The sequence below is a fragment of the Physella acuta genome, unplaced genomic scaffold (assembly GCF_028476545.2).
Source record: "Physella acuta isolate Inbredline_101_S28 unplaced genomic scaffold, ASM2847654v3 ptg000999l, whole genome shotgun sequence".
NCBI lineage: Eukaryota > Metazoa > Mollusca > Gastropoda > Physidae > Physella > Physella acuta.
In genome coordinates, this window is record NW_026732516.1 from 252,599 (window position 1) to 276,020 (window position 23,422).

General features: G+C 38.9%; 1 protein-coding gene and 1 pseudogene across 3 annotated transcripts in view; both read right to left on the reverse strand.

Moving 5' to 3' along the window:
• The window catches only part of LOC131954443 (otoferlin), a gene marked incomplete at its 5' end in the record, with an annotated part of 146,620 nt that overhangs the window by 117,627 nt on the left and 5,571 nt on the right, over positions 1 to 23,422 (reverse strand). For all 3 annotated transcript variants that reach the window (XM_059318116.1, XM_059318115.1, XM_059318114.1), the window contains 6 exon segments: positions 252 to 364; positions 2,836 to 2,940; positions 4,478 to 4,650; positions 7,800 to 7,899; positions 9,624 to 9,712; positions 10,185 to 10,243. In XM_059318116.1, the coding sequence (XP_059174099.1) occupies positions 252 to 364; positions 2,836 to 2,940; positions 4,478 to 4,650; positions 7,800 to 7,899; positions 9,624 to 9,712; positions 10,185 to 10,243 (639 nt within the window).
• LOC131954446 (uncharacterized) lies at positions 20,982 to 21,113 on the reverse strand (annotated as a pseudogene).

A 23,422-nucleotide genomic window follows, 5' to 3' on the forward strand; every position in this document is an offset into this window, starting at 1 on the left:
TGGGGATGATGATAGGGATGATGATGGGGATGATGATGATGATAATGATGATGATGATAACCTAAATATACCATCATCCAAAAAGACAGTTTTTGCAAATTGTAACCCAAATTGACCATAGCCTAAACCGAATATGGCCGAAATAAACTAGAACTCAAACATAAACATAGCACAAGAAAACCATTCCTCGAACAGACCATGACCAAAACAAACCATAACCCTAACAGACCATAACGCAAACATCAGCTAACCTGGATCTAACTGGTCAGTCAAGGTCACTCTGTCCTCCTCTGTTTCCGGCGTGGCTGACCTCTGACGCATCATCATAGCCATCTTGACCACCGACCCAAACTTGCTGCTTGTGCTGAAAGATAGGCCGCACGGCGTATCATGATACAAGGATACAATATAGAGATACAAGGATACAATATAGTGGTACAAGGATACAATATGATAAAAGGATAAAATATGATACAAGGATACAATATGATACAAGGATACAATATGATACAAGTATACAATATGATACAAAGATAAAATATGATACAAGGATAGAATATGATACAAGGATAGAATATGATACAAGGATACAATATGATACAAGGATACAATATGATACAAGGATACAATATGATACAAGGATATAACATGATATATGGATACAATATGATACAAGGATACAATATGATACACAGATACAATATGATGCAAGGATACACAATAGAAATACAAGGATACACTATGATACAAGGATACAATATGATACAAGGATAGAACATGATACAAGGATACAACATGATATATGGATACAATATGATACAAGGATACAATATGATACACAGATACAATATGATACAAGGATACACTATAGAAATACAAGGATACACTATGATACAAGGATACAATATGATACAAGGATAGAACATGATACAAAACAGATCTGGAAATGATGTCACATTCATAAAAGCATGAAAGAAATGTAGTGATCCTTGCATGTCTAATAACAAGGATACTTTGTGATAGAAAGGTATGTATTACACAGAAGAGATAAAAGGATACCAGCTTGATTGTCGGAGAGAAAGGGATATCAGTGTATCATGATAGACGAATACAGCATTACAGCAAGATAACTTTCCGTGCATTTGGAGGCATTGATATAACGTTATGTTCATGTGAGTTAGTTTGGGTAAAATTTATATATATTTATATGAGTGTGTTTGCGAAAGACTTTATTTAAGAAAGTATGTGTTGAAAATAATGTTTATATCTGCGAGTAAGTTATAAATATCGATCATTATAAGACGTATGGGTATGTGTTTTTGTAGAAGCAGTACAAATTAACTTGTCGTTCTTCTGATTCGGCTACAGTTCTCGAAGCGAACAACCATACATTAGGGAAACAATAAACACATTACAATATGAGTGATGAATTTTTTATCACACTTGATGGGAACCTCTGTTAGGCTCCGTTTTACTTTCAGTTATTTGAGGTAAATACAGGATCGTGTCTGTTTAATAATTGGAACCTTTAAACAAGCGATACGTCTATGTACCGAGGTAGTTTAAAAACACGTCGAAATATGATGAAACAATGTGGGCAGACACGAACCGGGGTGGGGTAAGGTTAGTATGTCTGTGAGCATTAGTGAACCGATTGATTTCATTAGTGAACCAGTGTATTCATTAAGGTACTGATGTTTGAATTAGTGAACCAGTGTAAACATTAATGAAGCGATTTATGTAAGTATTGGTTAGACCCTGTATTGGTGAGACCGTGTATTTGTGTATTGGTGAGACCGTGTATTGGTAAGACCGTGTATTGGTGTATTGGTGAGACCGTGTATTTGTGTATTGGTGAGACCGTATGGGTGTATTGATAAGACCGTGTGTTTTGTCGAGACCGTGTATTAGTGAGACCGTGTATTAGTGAGTCCGTGTATTAGTGAGACCGTGTATTGGTGTGACCATGTATTCGTGTATTGGTGAGACCGTGTATTCGTGAATTGGTGAAACCGTGTATTGGTGAGACCGTGTATTGGTGAGACCGTGTATTGGTGAGACCGTGTATTGGTGAGACCGTGTATTGATGAGACCATGTATTCGTGTATTGGTGAGACCATGTATTGGTGAGACCGTGTGTATTAGTGAGACCGTGTATTGGTGAGACCATGTATTCGTGTATTGGTGAGACCGTGTATTGGTGAGACCGTGTGTATTGGTGAGACCGTGTATTGGTGTATTAGTGAGGCCGTGTGTTGGTGAGACCGTGTATTGGTGAGACCTCGTAATGGTGAGACCGTGTATTGTTGAGACTGTTTTGGTGAGACCGTGTATTGGTGAGACCATGTATTGGTGAGACCGTGTATTGGTGAGACCGTGTATTGGTGAGACCGTGTATTGGTGAGACCGTGTATTGGTGAGACCATGTATTGGTGAGACCATGTATTGGTGAGACCGTGTATTGGTGAGACCGTGTATTGGTGAGACCGTGTATTGGTGAGACCGTGTATTGGTGGGCCCATGTATTCGTGAGACCGTGTATTGGTGAGACCGTGTATTCGTGTACTGGTCAGACCGTATATTGGAGAGACTGTGTATTGGTGAGACCGTGTATTGGTGAGACCGTGTATTGGTGAGAATGTGTATTGGTGAGACCGTGTATTGGTGAGACCGTGCATTGGTGAGACCGTGTATTGGTGAGACCGTGTATTGGTGAGACCGTGTATTGGTGAGACCGTTTATTGGTGAGACCGTGTATTGGTGAGACCGTGTATTGGTGAGACCGTGTATTGGTGAGACCGTGTATTGGTGAGACCGTGTATTGGTGAGACGTACCTTTTCGGCGACTTGCTGGCTGAAGAATTGGATACTAGGCTCAGCATGGAACCCTTGGTAGACGGGGAGGGTGTGGTGGTGATCAAACATTCAGTGTCTGTGTCTCTAACAAAAACCACCAACTCAGTTTACCACTAGGTCTGACAGCTTCAGGACACCCCCACCCATATATATATATATATATATATATATATATATATATATATATATATATATATATATATATATATATATATATATATATATATATATATATGTATATATACAGGGGCGTAGCGAGGGGGGGGGGCGGGGGGTGCGGATCGCACCGGGTGACACCATTTAGGGGGGTGACACCAAGGCAAAAAATGGCAAAATATAGAGAGAAAAACTTGAGGGGGGGTGCAAATCGAAAGTTTGAGGGGGGGGGGGGATGCAAATCGAAAACTTGAGGGGGGGGGGGGGTGCAAATCGAAAACTTGAGGGGGGGTGCAAATCGAAAGTTTGAGGGGGGGGGTGCAAATCGAAAACTTAACAGTTTGTCCCCGGTAAGGGTCGCAACGCCTCTGGGGGGGGGTGACACCAATCATTAAGTGCCGCACCGGGTGACACCCCACCCGACCTCGCTACGCCACTGTAGATATATATATATATATATATATATATATATATATATATATATATATATATATATATATATATATATATATATATATATATATATACAACATTTATAAAACATTAAAATATATTGTTAGAATAATGTTAAATAAGTTTTGAAATAATGCAATTTTTTAAAAATATTCGCTAGCTAATTCCTTGTTAATGACTTGATAGTAAAGGGAAATAACCAATAACTGTATTGCCAAAAAGGGAAAAAAATACTGAGAAAGTCAGTAGTAAAAGCAATGAAAATCAGGAGGATTATTTATTTCTAAATAAGCTTTTGTATTATACAATGTTGTGGTTTTGTATAAATGGTTTTTGTTTTATTGCTTAAATTAAATATTCTTTCGTTCTAGTTTAAATGAAAAGACCTTAGCGATTATTGAATTTTGATTTGTAAACACTTTAAGGCTGACATTTCATATCACTGTTACAAACGGATCAGATATTCGATTTTTTAATTTACTTTCAGAGACTACATTGAGTATGGAGCGTATTGTAAAAAAAAAAAAAAAAACAACTAAGCTCAGAAGAGAATTAAATTAAAGTGCAATATTTAGACCTGGTTAAAGTTCGTATCTCCATTATGATGAATAAAAACAGAACTATAGGTCAGGGGTCGGCAACCTGCGGCTCGCGAGCCGCATGCGGCTCTTTTGATGTCAAGATGCGGCTCTCCAGCTCCTTGCACAAATACTAATAATCTTGATCAAAAAATAAAATACTTGAAATAAAAAAATTGTTAGTGGCTCTTTAACACCATGGAAATTTTGAAAATTTTAACTTTTGGCTCTTCCGCTTCAAAAGGTTGCCGACCCCTGCTATAGGTCACTCACTCGATAAGGCCTGGTGACTTATAAGAAAGGCGTCCACCTCGGTGATATGGTTGCTACGTCCCAACACATGGGCCTACTTAGGCTTAGTGGAGACCCACTTAGACCACCCCGTGACCTACTTCACCTTTACTGTGACCCCATTCTCCTTCACGGTGACCTACTTGTCGTACTCCAGGAAAGACTTGTGCTCCTGTTTGTTAAGCTCATTGAGCTGTTCCTCCTCGTTTAGCCCTCGCCTGAGCTCGGTGCTCTTGAGTTTCTGGAACCCTCCTTTCTGCCATAGCCCCACCGAGCCGTCTGGCGCGTTGTAAGTCAGCTCGAAGGTTATGCTGGTCTGTGGGAGGAGAGGTCAAGGTTAGTAAAAGGTCAGTCTGATGTGTGAGGTCAAGGTTGGGAATATAGGTCAAAGGTTGGTCTGGGAGGGCCTGGGAGGGTGGTTTTAAGGTTAGTCTGAGAGGGAAGGTCAAGGTTAGTATGGTAGGTCAGGTCAAAGGTTACTCTGTGGGAGGATAGGTTAAAGGTTAGTCTGGGAAAATAGGTCAAGGATGTGCATACAAGTTAAATAATAGTCTGGGTGGATAGGTCAAAAATGTGTTCATGGTAGGAAAGGTCACAGGTTATGAGACCATAAGACGAGAGGTCAAAGACTATGGTACTCTGTGAGCGGGCTAGGGTTGGTGATAGGTTAGTTAGACGGAGAATATTTAAAAGCTGAGGGGAAAGCTATGATTGTTAACGGGAGGATGGCCATAGTTTTATAGGGAGGATGGCCATAGGTTTTATATGGGAGGGTGGTCATAGGTTTTATATGGGAGGGTGGCCATAGGTTTTATAGGGAGGATGGGTCATAGGTTTTATATGGGAGGGTGGTCATAGGTTTTATATGGGAAGGTGGTCATAGGTTTTATATGGGAGGGTGGTCATAGGTTTTATATGGGAGGGTGGTCATAGGTTTTATATGGGAGGATGGCCATAGTTTTATATGGGAGGATGGCAATAGGTTTTATATGGAAGGATGGTCATAGGTTTTATATGGGAGGATGGCCATAGTTTTTATATGGGAGGGTGGGTCATAGGTTTTATATGGGAGGGTGGTCATAGGTTTTATATGGGAGGGTGGTCATAGGTTTTATATGGGAGGGTGGGTCATAGGTTTTATATGGGAGGGTGGTCATAGGTTTTATATGGGAGGGTGGGTCATAGGTATTAGAGTGGGGGGGGGGGGGGTTATATGGTGGGTGGGTCTCTGGGAGGGTGGTTCATAGGTATTAGAGTGTGTTAAAAGGTGGGTGGGTCTATGGGAGGGTGGGTCATAGGTATTAGAGTGTGGGTTAAAAGGTGGGTGGGTCTATGGGAGGGTGGGTCATAGGTATTAGAGTGTGGGTTAAATGGTGGGTGGGTCTATGGGAGGGTGGGTCATAGGTATTAGAGTGTGGGTTAAATGGTGGGTGGGTCTATGGGAGGGTGGGTCATAGGTATTAGAGTGTGGGTTAAAAGGTGGGTGGGTCTATGGGAGGGTGGGTCATAGGTATTAGAGTGTGGGTTAAATGGTGGGTGGGTCTATGGGAGGGTGGGTCATAGGTATTAGAGTGTGGGTTAAATGGTGGGTGGGTCTATGGGAGGGTGGGTCATAGGTATTAGAGTGTGGGTTAAAAGGTGGGTGGGTCTATGGGAGGGTGGGTCATAGGCATTAGAGTGTGGGTTAAAAGGTGGGTGGGTCTATGGGAGGGTGGGTCATAGGTATTAGAGTGTGGGTTAAATGGTGGGTGGGTCTATGGGAGGGTGGGTCATAGGTATTAGAGTGTGGGTTAAAAGGTGGGTGGGTCTATGGGAGGGTGGGTCATAGGTATTAGAGTGTGGGTTAAATGGTGGGTGGGTCTATGGGAGGGTGGGTCATAGGCATTAGAGTGTGGGTTAAAAGGTGGGTGGGTCTATGGGAGGGTGGGTCATAGGTATTAGAGTGTGTTAAAAGGTGGGTGGGTCTATGGGAGGGTGGGTCATAGGCATTAGAGTGTGGGTTAAAAGGTGGGTGGGTCTATGGGAGGGTGGGTCATAGGTATTAGAGTGTGTTAAAAGGTGGGTGGGTCTATGGGAGGGTGGGTCATAGGCATTAGAGTGTGGGTTAAAAGGTGGGTGGGTCTATGGGAGGGTGGGTCATAGGTATTAGAGTGTGGGTTAAATGGTGGGTGGGTCTATGGGAGGGTGGGTCATAGGTATTAGAGTGTGGGTTAAAAGGTGGGTGGGTCTATGGGAGGGTGGGTCATAGGTATTAGAGTGTGGGTTAAATGGTGGGTGGGTCTATGGGAGGGTGGGTCATAGGCATTAGAGTGTGGGTTAAAAGGTGGGTGGGTCTATGGGAGGGTGGGTCATAGGTATTAGAGTGTGTTAAAAGGTGGGTGGGTCTATGGGAGGGTGGGTCATAGGCATTAGAGTGTGGGTTAAAAGGTGGGTGGGTCTATGGGAGGGTGGGTCATAGGCATTAGAGTGTGGGTTAAATGGTGGGGTGGAGGGTGGATTATAGCCATGATAGAGCTTGCGCATGAGCAGATCAAAGTCACGTGTCAATCTCCTGATTTCGTCATAACCGTCTTATGAATAAACAGACAATCGGAGAGTAATAGAAAAGAGAAAATGTGCGTTAAATTTTTCATTACGTTTGATGAGATCTGTTGTAAGACTTCAGCCAATGGCTGACAATCGTCAGTGACGGAGCCGGATGTGACGGAGCCGGATGTGGCTCCTGAAATTAGTGCGGCATTTTGCAATTAGTTAACAAAATATTTTGAGTGGAAGATAGTTGGCTACATGTAACTTTAGTGTGTATAATTCCTCTTCCCCAATGTAAGGATTAGATTCGTGGTCTATTTATATTTGACGAAGATGTTATATCCAACAGAAGATGTTTAAGAATGGGGGGGGGGGGGTTAATAGCAGTGGGTGATAACGCTGGGAGAAGGGAGGGGGGGGGGGCAGAGTTTCTTCCAGACATCCCTTCGAGGAAGGGGGGGGGGCAAAAAATCTACCCCCCCCCCCCCCGAACAAAATAGAATTTATATAGAAACTATATACTTTTAACTGTGTGTCGTCGTCGTCGTCGTACCCCCCCCCCCCCCCCCCCGCCGGAAAGAAAAAGAAAAAAAAAGAAATATTGTTGACGAGACGAGGTTGGGAGGGGTAATATGTCTTAGAACAATTAAAATACTATTAGTAAAGCTTTATCACTAAAATAATTGTGTTAGTACAGCTGTTCTGTGAGTTGTCACAGGTTGTCACACGTTGACACAATTTGTCATATGTTGACACAAGTTGTCAGAGATTGACACAATTTATCACACATTGTCACAAGGTGTGATAAGTTGTCACAGGTTGTGACATATTGTCACATGTTGACACAAGTTGTCAGAGATTGACACAAGTTGTCACAAAAAAAAATCTTTACCAACATTAACCTTTACCCAGGAAAGGTCAAGGACCTAGCCTCACCTTCATAACGACGTTGTTGCTGTCGAGCAGACTGTCTGAGATCTTGACATTCCCGACCTCTATCAGCTCCTGCAGGATCATGCGGAATGTGCCGACAAGTCTAGAATGATACAGGTTTTGACAAGTTTAGGATAATACAGGTTTTGACAAGTTTAGGGAGAAACAGGTTTTGACAAGTTTAGAATTATAAAGTTAATTTTTGACAAGTTTAGGATGATACAGGTTTTGACAAGTTTAGAATTTTAAAGTTAATTTTTGACAAGTTTAGGATGATACAAGTTTTTGACAAGTTTAGAATTATAAAGTTAATTTTTGACAAGTTTAGGATGATACAGGTTTTTGACAAGTTTAGAATTATAATGTGAATTTTTGGCAACTTTAGGGTGATACAGGTTTCGACAAGTTTAGGATGATGCAGGTTTTGACAAGTTTAGGATGATGCAGGTTTTGACAAGTTTAGGATGATACAGGTTTTGACAAGTTTAGTATGATACAGGTTTTGACAAGTTTAGTATGATACAGGTTTTGACAAGTTTAGGATGATATAGGTTTTGACAAGTTTAGGATTATAAAGTTAGTTTTTGACAAGTTTAGATTAATAGAGTTATTTTGAGCCAACTAGTATAGGGTGACAAAGTTAGTTTTTTGACAAGTTTAGGATGAAAAGTTAGTTTTTTTGACAAGTTTAGGATGAATAATTAGTTTTTTGACAAGTTTAGGATTATAAAGTTAGTTTTTAGCCGACATGTCTAGGATGATAAAATTAGTTTTTTGTCAAGTCTAGAAATATAACGTTTATTAGAATTATAAAGTTAGTTTTTTGACAAATCTAGAATGATAAAGTTCGTTTTTTGACCTGTAGCCCCATATAATAATAAAGTCACGGATGATAAACTTAACTTTGCGCTAACAAATCTAACTACAATACAATGACGATATTTATTTACATGTCAATAGTTCCAGGAAGATTATTACTGTATGCCAGAATATTATCGACGTGAGCATGGAGGTAAGACATTACTGCCGGCACACAACCTTGGAAGTACCAGAGTCCTCATGACACCAGCTTCTACTGATTAACCTCACCCTCCCTTACAACCTAAGCCCCGGGGGTGGGGGCGCCTGGATGGAAGTCTGCTAAGTAATTGGTTTTTTCATTCAAAGCTAGATGACCCCCCAATAAGGACAGCCCTTCTTATTTTGTGCTGATTTCGACTTTTCTTCTTCAGATACTAGATCTGATGGTTTTTGTGAGGGTTGAAAAAAACTGCCTTTATGCACTAATATGAGTGCACATTTCTATAGCACTTACGTTTAACTACCTTTTACCACCTACCTGTAGTGAAATACAAACTACATGTAACACTAAATACCACCTAGTTGTACCTAACATAAAAACTAAAAACAAAAAACAAAACAAAGCTATAGCGCCAAAGACCACCTATCTGTACCTGTAAACTTAGTTACACTAAACACTACCTAATTGCAACAACAACCACGACCTACCTGTATCACTAAACACCACCTACTTGTGCCGTAACACTAAACACCACCTACCTACACCTGTACCGGTAACACAAAACACCACCTACCTGTAGGATAACTCTAAAACCACTTAAATGTAACACTAAACACCACCAACCTGTACCTGTAACTATAAACACATGTAGTGTAGCACTAAAGACCATGTACCTGTGATTCTAAACACCACCCACCTGTACCTATACCTGTAGCACTAACCACCACCTACCTGTACCTGTACCTGTACAACACCGACCACCACCTACCTGTACCTGTACCTGTACAACACCGACCACCACCCACCTGTTACTCAAGTACTTGTTGTAGTTGAAGACCTGAATGTCGATGACCTCCTCGGCTTCGATGGGTCGGGCCACTGGCCACTCAAACATCTGGAGGACAGTAAACAATGTCAGAGGACAGTAAACACAGGACAGTAAGTAGAGGACAGTAAACAATGTCAGGACAGTAAATAGAGGACAGTAAACAATGTCAGGACAGTAAGTAGAGAACAGTAAATAGAGGACAGTAAATAACTCCAGGACAGTAAGTAGAGGACAGTAAACAGATGACTGTAAAAAGAGGACAGTAAGTATAGGACAGTAAACAGGACAGTAAACAATTTCAGAGGACAGGGTTAGATTCTAATCTATTGTTTATGTACACAGACTCGTGTAGAGGGATATCGAACTTTTTGATCAACTTGTTTATGTGTGTTTTACAATTGATTCATTCACTAGGTGAAATAGATACATACTCTCAGCGTTCATTTATTGATGACAAAGGTATTTATTAGCACCTTATGACATTTAATGGCATCGAATGACATCTAATGACATCTAATAGTTCATTCTCCACACTCACCTCATCAAATGCCAGAGAATCCTCCACATTTTCCAATGTTTTCGTGTAGTGGGATAGACCTGTTGGGATAATGCACACACGGTTATAAAACTACGGGGATAATTCATACACCGAGATGCAACTGTTGGGATACCGGTTACACTGATAAAATCATGTGGCTATTTTGATATCAAGATGCTGCTCTCGAGTTCCATACGCAAATTATATTATTTATATTATTTATTTTCAAAACTCATAAAAAAACATTTTTCTGCAACACTCGGTAATACATAATAACAATAAACACGTGTTATTCTTTTAGAATATTTAGTTACTCCCTATTTCAATGTACTTCCAATTAAAGTGTCCATCCCAAATTGAAAAAAAAAATCAACGTCATGGTGGATATCATTTGCTTGAAAAAAATGGATTGTTTCGAAGAAAAAAAAATGGCTTGTTTTTGTTGAAGATAAGGAGATCGGTAAATTACTTATATTTGAAAAATCTGGGGAAAAAATATCGTGATGTTAACATGAATCACTACAGCATTCCTATCAACAAAATGAAGGATGCTTTTTTTCGCTGAGAGATATGAGCACTTGAAAACAGATGGCGTTCATAGTAGATCCTCTCAACACAAAAACTAATGAGATCAACATTTAGCAATTTGGAATTGTTGTTAGTTGGCTTCAAATGCAATTGCTGGATTTGAAAACCAAACATTTGTGGAGTGGTAAATTCACAGAACTCAAGAGAAAGTTGCAAGAGTTGGAGATTAAGAAAGCATGCAAGTACACAGCTCTAAAAGAAATGCCGCGAGTTGAGTCACTAATATTTGACGCATGGAATAGTTATACAGAAAGCTACAATAAGCTGAAGAAGTTGACATCTGGAGTGCTGACGATCTTTAGATCAACATATTCGTGTTAGCAAGAGTTATCTTACTTGAAAATAATAAAAAGTTAAGTAAGAAGCTAACCAACAAATGAAAATATAAAGGCGTGCTTGAAATTGAAAACAACAAGTTATGAGCCAGAATTAAACAAACTTTCAAAATGCATGCAAGGCCAATGCTCCCTTTGATGTAACTAATGTAAATATTCAATGATTATAGTTTTATTATATGATTGCTAATTTTATTATTTTAGCAGAGGTAGCTAAAATACTTTAATATGTTTTGTGGGGACGGAGTGGTCTAGTGGTAGAGAGTTGGACTGCGTCCATCCAAATCTGATGGGTACCTAAAACACGTTAGGGAAAGTAAAGGCGGCTGGGCATAGTGCTGACCACACTATCTCTTCATATGCCGAGGTCACAGAAACAAGTGAACTCTACTTCACTTGCCCTATAGGCCGTCAGGTTTGAAGAGGGAACTTTACTTTTAGTATGTTTTGTGCGAACCGTGTGTATTTTCTAATATGAATAAATATTATTTCATATTTAAAACTTTATATATATATATATATATATATATATATATATATATATATATATATATATATATATATATATATATATATATATATGCCTATATAAATACCTAATCCTAATCAAAAGCAAGTAACGAAATTAAAATGTTAGTGGCTCTTTAAAAGCCGGTAAATTTTGTAAATTGTTAGTTTTTTTTATTTTCCGTCTTGAAAGGTTGCCGACCCCATGTCTAGATCACACATAGCTTTATTTTAAATTATAGTTCATGAAAAGTTATAATGTCTAAGAAATATAAGATTTGGCTTGAGAGTCTTATTAACTTTAAATGTAAATTTTAATGCAATAAAAATAATACATATTATTTATTGCCATTGAGATTCTTTATACTTAAAATGACTTTTTGGAAACAGTAATAATCTGTGCCCTTTGACCGCTTTGACATTGTAATGGGAAGTAACTGCATAATTCAAATGAATGTATTAGAAAATGATTATTCTTTTACAATACAGTACATTGAGTTGTAACTAACAATATTATGTCTAAATTTAAACACTGGTCAATGCTTTTTTTTTGCTAGTAATCTGACTTGGTAACTCGATTGCATTAAAAAAGAATTATTAACACTAATGTAAGTTCTATTTCAAAAGTCAGTAGAATATTGTAATTTTTTTTTTTTTTTTTTTTTTTGCTTCATACATGTAATTCACAGCGTCAGTTTGCATTGCATGTTCGCTTTAGTATTACAGTTTTCATCATCGGCTTGTGAGGATTGATACAGATTTACAAGAATAATATGTCTTTCATTCATTTAAGATGGTTTACTTATAGATACATAGATCTAATACACAACGTCTAAATTTGGGATTAGAGAAAATTAAAAAGAGAAAAACTATTCTTCTAATAGATAAACTGACGGGGGTTTTCAAATATTAACCTCCTAGGACTTAACAAAGCTAACAGTTTTTATTTTAGATTATTGTAAAGTAATTCTTGCAATATCTAAGATGTATAAGTAAAAGTATAATTTATTATAAACAACATAATAAAAAATGTATTACTTTAACAAAATTACACGTTATAAATAAGTTTATTACAATTATATTATTTTATATTTTTTTTACGAATTTTGGAAACAGTAATGAGTTGTCTTTCCTGACCAGTTTAAGACAATGGGAAGTACCTAATTAATAAACCGGGAGTGATCTCCCCTAAACTTTCTCGAATATTCTTATATGAAACAACAGGGAATGGCAATTCGGGATATAGACATGACTTTTAATCCATTTTAAATACTCAAACTTTTTAAAATAGAATAAAATCTCGTAGAAAAAAGAATTGCACACAAAGTGAACGTCATATAAAATGTGCAGAATAGTGCGGGATATTATTAGTACTTTATAACTTCACATGCGTTTTTTTGAGAAATCGGAAATAGCGAAAATTATTACTTCCGGTCAACGGAAATTACTCAAAATTTGATAGAAGGCAGAGAATTAGATCTTTTACTTACATGTGAAATTTCATTTATCCAGCTGAAATCGTACTCAAGTTATAGGCTTTTAAAAAATTCAATGTAGAAAAAGTTCCACTTCCGGTTATCGGAAATCGATCAAAAGTTGGGACGGATCTACGATTTTGATATAATACTTATATATGAAATTTCATCATCTAGCTGTAACGGTATTCAAGTTATCGTGTTTACACACAGACACACAGACATACGGACAGAATTGGATAATCCAGTTTTTCCGACTCCATTACGCATAAAACGCCAAAATTTTGATATATCTGGATTTATAATTTTTGCCCGATTAAAATAAGTCCTCCACATCCCGGATGTGATGAAGGACTGAGGAGTAAAACGTTGAAAACTGTCTAAATTTAATGTTATTTTTGTGCACGATTACAAGACTTTCTATATACTTCGTATATACGAGAAAGTAAAAATACATTGAACGTGGAAATCGGTTATATATTTGACTAATAATTGACTAATCTGACTATTTTTTTTTTAAATTTTATTTAACATACAAAGAAACCAAAGTAATTCTTATTATAAATAGAATGCATATTATAATAGCAATACATGGTTTATGAAAGAAAACCTGTAATTGAATAGAATATAGTATTTCTTAACAAAATATTGACTCAGTTACAAATTTTTTTTCAGTCTTCATGTAGGCCTAATTATCTGCAATATTTGTCATCAGTAAAAAAAAAACCATTAGTCGTTTTGTATTAGATCAGGGGTCTGCAACCTGCGGATCGCATGCGGTTCTTTTGATGTCAAAATGCGGCTCACCAGCTCCATGTAGAAATATTAATAACGAGCCGACACGCGGCGTATCATACGCCGCTATTTGTTTGTTTTATTTTCTACTTTTCAGTAATTCATAATTTGTAAATTCGACATTAACAATGCTGCCACTAAAAATATTTGCTTTAAAACACTACCCCCCCCCCCTTTTCCCCCAACCCCTACCCTATACCCCCCCCCCCCCCCCGCCCGTGAAAGCAGCCTCCTCTTTGTTACCTCCTCTAAGTTAAATATCGTTTCAAACTAAATTATCTGCCCATAATAGCCGTCACTAAACCTGGCTCTACGATTGTAAACATTTAGAGTGAACCACAGCTCACCAGACCATGTTGGAGTGGGGATGGTAGTGATAGAGAGGAAGAGAGGGGACTGCAAGCCGCGCTTGCAGCTTGTTTTCTAACATCTCCCAGAAGAGAACTATATATATAAATTATATTATTTCATTTTCAAAACTCGTAACAAATGTTACACTGTAAAAAAATAAAAGAAACACCTTCAAACAAGACAAAAACAATGAGTAGAGCGAATACGGACATCTGACAGCTACTTGGGCACTAGGTCCACCCCCACAAATGTGTTGGGGTCAGCCCCGTGGCAATAGTTCCATGCTTTCCACTACCGATGTTCACACTTTGTTTTCGAATAGCGTTGAATGTACATAGATCTAATACAAAATGTCTAATTATAATTTTATTTTTAAAAAAAAACCTGAAAATGCAAATGTGTAATTAAATGATGATTCAAGGGATTTTTTCCCCATCGGCGTGGTGAGCTGAGGGGGGGGGGGGGGGGGGAGAGGGCGGGGGGGGGCTTTTAAATAGAGCTGAAATAAATTTGGGATTACAGAAAATTAAAATGATACAAATTTTAAGCAACCGGAAAAGTTATGTTGATTACAACGAGACACATCAAATCAAACATTCTTCCCTTCCAAACATCTATATCTATAGCAGTCATCCCTCAGTTTCTTTTTGTAATTTATTTGTTTTAAACATTAAAATTAGTAATAGTAATTTATTTTATAGTTTTACACAGCTCCAAAGACATGAACATATATTGGATAAATTTTTTTTTTATCTTTAATAGGAAAAGGTTTATGTCGAAGAGCCAGTATTGTTAGTTTTTCAGCAGTTTCACTTTATTTTAATGGTCACCGCTTATAAAAATTAGTAATAGTAATTTATTTTATAGTTTTACACAGCTCCAAAGACATGAACATATATTGGATAAATTTTTTTTTTATCTTTAATAGGAAAAGGTTTATGTCGAAGAGCCAGTATTGTTAGTTTTTCAGCAGTTTCACTTTATTTTAATGGTCACCGCTTATAACACTAGAGCTTAAGAATATAATATTCTCTTATTTTCATACAATCAAAAGCTTGATATTATAGATTTTTTAACACGTTTAATTTTCTACTTTTTAGTGTTTTAATTTAATAAAAATATATAGTAAAGATATTTAAGTTTTAAAACAATAGCCAATTTTTTTTCTAATCAAGTTGTCTCCCCTAGCTAATTAAAACTACTTGCATTAAAGCCGATCAGTATCTGCCGATGTATTTAACTCACACAAGTACCTGCTCATTATTTAGGGGCTCTAAGATTGTAATCAACATCCATGAACACCGGCTCATTAGATCGATACACTGATCGCTACCAAATAGTTAATCTTTAAATTAATTTTTAATGACCAATCAAACATCTAATTGGATGGAAAATTGGATTTTTTTTGCTTCGTTATCATGAGAAATGTAAAGTTTAAAAGAAATCTGTTCATTAGAAATCGTTTAGATTAAATTACAAGTCTTTACTCCGACACCACAACTCATAAACTTCCTGATATTTGAGAATTAGTTTGTAAAAAAAATAATTTCAAATAACGGAATCTTTTAAGTTAAATTAATTTTTATGGTTTCTTTAAAAAATCAAATCCTATAGAGTTAATAAAAAAGTGTCTGAGTTTCGTAAATAAATAATCTACGATCTACAGTTAATTTAAAACGTAATATGGCGAAATTATAAGGCTGAAGGGAACCTTTCTTTCTGCACTACAGTAAACTTTCTGCATGCAGACTAAGTCCGAGTTCGTATGTCGATACATTAATGACAATGTTACGGTATGGCTTACTACCTTGAGTTGTATATATATATATATATATATATATATATATATATATATATATATATATATATATATATATATATATAAATACTTTTCGAATAAATCGCACGAAATTGTCTAAAGTCTATTTGTCATTGGACAGCATTTTACCGTTACACAATGCTTAGATAGGCTTTACAAATGAATGTTTTGGAACAATATGTTTAAAAACAATGAGAATGTATGTAAATCTTTTTTTTTTAAATATTTATAAAAATTCTTGACAATTTTTTTTGGGTCTGATGATGTAGACATTAAGATTTTTTTTAACGTTTGACCGTTAATATTTTGTTCGTGTATTGCCTTCAGTGGCTGTATATTTATGTCTAACTATATAGTCAAGGGAGGGCTTATACTTTTACTGCTTTACCTTATCATTTGTAGCTATACAGCAGTGTATTAGGTAAAGTGGACAGTCACTTGACTTAATGGGAGGTCTACTATTTGTACTACTTTACCTGATCATGTCTATCTCTACAGTCATGCATTAAGTCAAGTGGACCCTCGCTTGAACTGCTGGAATGGACTTATATGTGTACTCCCTTATGTCTATCTATACAGTCATGCATTAAGTCAAGTGGACCCTCGCTTGAACTGCTGGAATAGACTTATATTTTTACTCCCTTATGTCTATCTCTACAGTCATGCATTAAGTCAAGTGGACCCTCGCTTGAACTGCTGGAATGGACTTATATTTGTACTCCCTTATGTCTATCTCTACAGTCATGCATTAAGTCAAGTGGACCCTCGCTAGAACTGATGGAATGGACTTATATTTGTACTCCCTTATATCTATCTCTACAGTCATGCATTAAGTCAAGTGGACCCTCGCTAGAACTGATGGAATGGACTTATATTTGTACTCCCTTATGTCTATCTCTACAGTCATGCATTAAGTCAAGTGGACCCTCGCTAGAACTGATGGAATGGACTTATATTTGTACTCCCTTATGTCTATCTCTACAGTCATGCATTAAGTCAAGTGGACCCTCGCTAGAACTGATGGAATGGACTTATATTTGTACTCCCTTATGTCTATCTCTACAGTCATGCATTAAGTCAAGTGGACCCTCGCTAGAACTGATGGAATGGACTTATATTTGTACTCCCTTATATCTATCTTCTCTACAGTCATGCATTAAGTCAAGTGGACCCTCGCTTGTTGAACTGCTGGAATGGACTTATATTTTTACCAGCGTGAGACGCGCCAAGAGATCGATGTAAATATGATTTCCCACTCTGGACGATTCATGCCGTCTCAAACTAGCATTTTAGATAATAGCTTTGTCTGTAACCGTGGGTAATGGCAGCTGATCTATATGCAGGTGGGGGGGGGGAACTAGGTTGGGGGGGACTGACTGGGTGGGGAGGGTGGGGACTGACTGGGCAGGGGGAGGAGGGGACTGTGTGTGGGACAGGGGTGGACTGACTGGGCAGGGGGAGGGGGGGAACTGACTGGGTTGGGAGGGTGGACTGACAGTGTGAGGGGTTGGACTGACTAGGCAGTGGGGGGGGGGGACTTAACTGCAGGGGCGAGATAGAATCTACAGAGTGCGAAAATGTTAAGTGCTGTTTGTTGGCATGGAGTCAAGGACCTGGATTGAACTTTGTGAGGGTGATGTGAAAGTTTAGTTGTGAGGGTTTGAGTGTGAGGGGCGTGTGTATGTATGTGTGGTTGTTGTGTATGTGGGGTGAGTGGGTAACTAGTGTTTTGTGTGTGTTGTTTATGACTGGTGTGTGAAAGATAATTGAGCGGGTTGTGCGAGATACGTCTAACGATGTGTGAATAATGTAAGGAGGGATATGTGTGAGGGTTTGTGGATATGTGTGGGGGGGAGGGGGAGGGAGGGATTTAACGCGAACATTGCGAGGGTGGCGGGTGGGATTTAATGATCAATGTAATATACAGTCCCCTGTCAACGTCGGCCTAGCACGGTTAAGACTTGCATGTTTTAACAACATCAGTACATACTGACGCATGCGGACTCCCATCAAACTGTTTCAATTCAATCAGGCTAATGAAAGAGTAGCATGCTTTGTTAGGTTGAACGGGGGGGGGGGGGGGGGGGAAGCCGCCACGCTGGTTCACCATGAAAGGGGTCATGTTACATCACACTGGGGGAGTGGGTCATTTCTTTCATATAATTTTTATTTACATGTTAAGTCACGCCGAAAAGTCATAAAAATTAGGGGTCCTATGGTTACACCACACAGGGGATTAGTACGCGTCTTGAGTATGACGTCAGGTGATGACACGCGTGACGTCAGCACGTGTCTAGCAACTTTGACCTAAGTGAACTCTAAAGTTCAAGGTGACCGTGACCCTACGATGTACCGGGTCGGGCGACTTACCGTCTACAAGCAAAAAAAAAAAAAAAACAACCAAAGAGACTGTGCTATTACCTAATGCATATTTCTTACACTTTCTTAAATCTCCTCGCCTCCTTACCCCCACATCGTTATATTTCTCGACCTCTACCGCATTATTTCATACACTGCCTACCCCCACATTATCATATTTATAAACCCTACCCCCCACACCCTTTCTCCCCCCCCCCACTAGCCCTTTGAGGTTTGTCACCCACTATCATTACTCCCGTTCCCCACCCACCCTCTCATTTTGAGTAACTACAAGCACAGAAGCCAAGTCCCATCAACCAGAGAGAGGGGAAAAAATCAATTATTCTTTCTTTTTTACAAGCTAACTAACCTTAGATAAATGTACCGTCTGCACTGAAGGATAGCAACATCACTTAAGGGGGCAGTATCACCCAGACATTTGAAAATTGACGAAAAAATTTGCCAAAAAAAAACTATTATACATACACACACAATTTTTTTACCATAATAGTAATTAATAAGGAGCTATAAAACAGCACACAAAAGAAAGTTAATGTATGATGCAAACATTTTTTATAAATATTTTAACCAAAAATTTTTTACAAAGTAATTTGTGGCTGCGGTTTTCCAACATTTAGGCCCATTCTGCTGAAAATACACTGAGAGATGCATAACAGGACAGCCTATCGCTGGAACTAAAAGAAATCCATTTCGGCAAATTTTGAAATTTTTAGAATTTTTCAAAGTCAGACCAAAAAAATCGAACTAAGAAATTTTCTAAAAAATTTATTTTTTTTTTTTTTTTTTTTTTTTTTTTTTTTTTTTTTTTTTTTTTTTTTTTTTTTTTTTTTTTTTTGAAAATGTTAGAATTTTTCAAAGTCAGACCAAAATAATTGAACTTTGAAATTTTTTTTTTTTTTTTTTTTTTTTTTTTTTTTTGTGCGGGGTATTGGGAATAGTTTTTTTTTTTTTTTTTTTTTTTTTTTTTCTTTTTTTTTTTCTTTTTTTTTCGGATACTTTATTTATACATAAACATTTACAAAACGTCTAAAATACCTATTTACCCTGGTTTCTCTTTCAAAAACCGACGAGTGACTTCGAGGAGCGAGTCCTCACATGGTGTACCTTTGTATGCTCCTTCATGCCCTCTAATGGGAGGGATACGGTACAATCTCGGCAGTCATACAGTGTTACTTCTTGATGATTTTCTGCAAAGTGCGCGTATATGTCTGTGTGGTACCCTTTGTCTACACAAAGATCACACCGTAAGAATCTATAGTGCATTCTATGTTCGTGCTTTTCCGTTTCCTCAGCTGTTCTATTTTGTTCTGGGCAGAACCTGCAGCGTTTGTTGTCATGAGTAAATTTTTTACTTTTTATTATTTTTTTCTCCTCTGTAGGGCTATCTTCCTTCTTCCTTTTGAAGCTTGCAAGAGTGGTGTCCATGTCTGAGAAAAAGAACGGAGCGTTCAATGTTAGAGCTCTTGACGTAGCTGGTTTGTCTGACTTCGACCTTGCTGCAGTTGCTTGTTTGCTAGGTGTTGATGGTGTACTTGCCGGCCTGGATGGGTTGATCGTTTTTTTTATCGTTGCTTGTTGTTTGCTTGGTGATGGTGTTGTCTGGGCGGGTAGTGCTTCTAGCTGGCTGCTTGTTGTTGGAGGTGGCTTGGCGATTGGAGTTATTTGCTGGCTGCTTGGTGTTGTTGCTGGTTGGTCGGGTGGCGCTGGTTGTTGTGCTGGGGGCTGTTTTTTGGGCGGTGTTTTGGGGTTCGGTGCTGCGTCTTCGGTTGAGGAGTGTTGCTGATTACTTGGCATGGGGCCTTGTAGAGCGGATGGAGCTGTAGATTGTGCTGGTATTTGATCATTGGGCGTTGATTCTAGGTTGAGAGTTTGACAGCGGTTGGTCCAGTGTGAAGTTGACGAGCAGGTTTGGCAGGCTTGTTTTCTGTCGTTGATGGCTATTAGGATGTTGTGTGACTTGTTTCTGTAGTTTAATTGGATGTAGTGGGGGATGTTTGCTGGATTGTCAGTGTGTATGGAGAAGCTACGGTTGGTGGTGAGAGGGATTGTGTATATGGAAGGTTCTTTGTTACTGTAGGGTTGTAGTGCTTTAATGAGTGTGCGATCGCTTAGTGTAGGTGGGACCCACCTAAGGGTTCCGTTGACTCTGTTCTTTTCGTGTAAAGTGAAGAATAGTGTGTAGGGACCGTGTGTTTTGTGTGTGTTGTGTAGGGTGGTGACGTCGAAGGCATTTGATGTGAAGAACCACGTGTCTGCACGACCATAATTGAGGAGGAGGATGTGTTGGTTGCTTATTAGTTGTCGAAGGATGTGACCTCTTAGATTGGGTTGACCTCCTGAGTTGATTGTGACTTGAATGGTGGGTGAGTCAGCCGGGAGGAGTTCTGGACAGTCCTCATCAGGTAGATCGAGTATGGCGGTGGTAGCTGAAGGGGGTTGGGCCCTGGATTTCATTAAACCCCCCGGACCGTAGTCCGGGAGGCTCCTCCCCAAGCCTCTCGGCCCAGGGGCAACATCCGAGGGCGCAACCCCTTTGTGAACGTTGACTATATTTGCATATGTCGTTGAACTTGGCTGTGACATTGTGATGGTCGTCTGTGCAGGGTATTGGGAATAGTTTTCAACTAGCAATAACCACGCCTCGGTAAAACCTCATTGGCTGTGGTACCGCCACATTTATCCCTCATTTAGAATCCTATGATTTTAGTTCCGACGATAGCCATTAACGCAAGGAAGGTGGAAGGTTTATACCAAATTTTAAGTAATTTACTTATGGTTTTAGAAAATTGTTTACACAAAAATTCAAAATGTGATAAAATATTAACAAAATATTTTTTTGCAAATATGTTGCTATACATATACCCTACAATTTATATACTGTATTATAGCGGAAGAAGCGTTACTACTGCTGTACAATTTTGACATATGTATGTCGAATAGTTTTTTTTTTGTAAATATTTTTGTTTTCCTCCCTTAGTCTGGGTGATACTGCCCCCTTAAACAAGGCTTGGGTATCATGGCTCCACCACTTATCTAAAGCCTGCTCAACCACTAGCGCCAGCACATCCCTGCTCCACCACTAGAGCCAGCTCCACCACTAGAGCCAACACATCCCTGCTCCACCACTAGAGCCAGCAAATCCCTGCTCCACCACTAGAGCCAACACATCCCTGCTCCACCACTAGAGACAGCTCCACCACTAGAGCCAACACATCCCTGCTCCACCACTAGAGCAAACACATCCCTGCTCCACCACTAGAGCCAACACATCCCTGCTCCACCACTAGAGCCAGCACATCCCTGCTCCACCACTAGAGCCAACACATCCCTGCTCCATCACTAGAGCCAACACATCCCTGCTCCACCACTAGAGCCAACACATCCCTGCTCCACCACTAGAGCCAACACATCCCTGCTCCACCACATCCCTGCTCCACCACTAGAGCCAACACATCCCTGCTCCACCACTAGAGCCAACACATCCCTGCTCCACCACTAGAGCCAACACATCCCTGCTCCACCACTAGAGCCAACACATCCCTGCTCCACCACTTATCAAATGACCACCATCAACACCTTACATTCAGTTCGCTGCTCTCTACACCTCTCAACTTTACTGACAACTGGATCTATTACAAAATACAACCGAGCAGTGGTCCTGATTTTATCAACCAGAATCATCACATTTACCTTTCTAAGGTCATCAAATTTACCTTTGTAAGGCCATAAATTTACCTTTGTAAAAATATTCCTTTGACAAATTTACCATTGAAAGGCCATTAAATTACCATTGAAAAGCCATCAAATTACCTTTGTAAGGCCATCAAATTTACATTTGTTAAGGCCATCAAATTTACTGATGTGAATCCATTAGTTCCGCTAAGGTAAGCCAATCAACTTCACTGATGTGAATCAAATTCGCTACCGTACACCTATAAACTTTACTGTTGTGAATCTATCAACTTTACATTTGTGAAACGATCAACATTTTTCTAAAACTGTAACCTCACACTCCCATCTTTAATTACCCCCCATCAACTGCTGTTATACGACCCCGCCCACCATTGCTAAACAACCCAATTAATTATTATAACCTCATCAACTGTAGCGTAACACGACCCCCTACACCCCACGCCCTTTTAAACTTTAACCCCATTACTCACACAAATCAAACACCCCCTACCCTAAATCGATAACTATTATCGATCCCATCAAAAATTCCTTTCTCTTTTGTTTCACCTACAATGTATTACATCGCTCGTTCAGCCGAAGGAATCTTAAACAAATAGACTTTTCCTCTCGGCTGTATTTTGACGGGACGAGAATGGGAGTCTTGAGACAGTCTGACAAAGGGAAATCGAACCAGGACAACAATGCATGCATTTAAAGTAGGGATTCGGACGGTGGTTAAAGAAACGGGTTTTAGATGTTACATGTGAGGCCTTAGGCGTGATAGTCAGTGTCAAGTATTGGAAATATCGCGGGTTTAGGGATTAGCTGTATCAAGGGTTTGGATTAGCTGTATCACGGGTTGAGGGACTAGTAGTATCAAGGGTTTAGGGATTAGCTGTATTACGGGTTTAGGGATTAGCTGTATCACGGGTTTAGGGATTAGCAGTATCACGGGTTTAGGGATTAGCAGTATCACGGGTTTAGGGATTAGCTGTATCATTGGTTTAGGGATTAGCTGTATTACGGGTTTAGGGATTAGTTGTATCTCAGTTTTAAGGATTAGCTGTATCACTGTTTGAAGGATTAACTATTTCACATTTTTAGAGATTAGCAATGTAACAGTTGTTTAGCTGTATCACCCAGGTCTAATGGGAACCTGACTTACGTTGGGGAAAGTAAAGGCAAGGTCAAGAAACATATGAACTCTACCTCATCTGCCCCATCGATCGCTAAGTCTAAAGAGGAACGTATTTAACATCACCGTTTTAGGGATAAACAAAATCACACTTTTAGGAATGAGTACTATGACACTTTTAG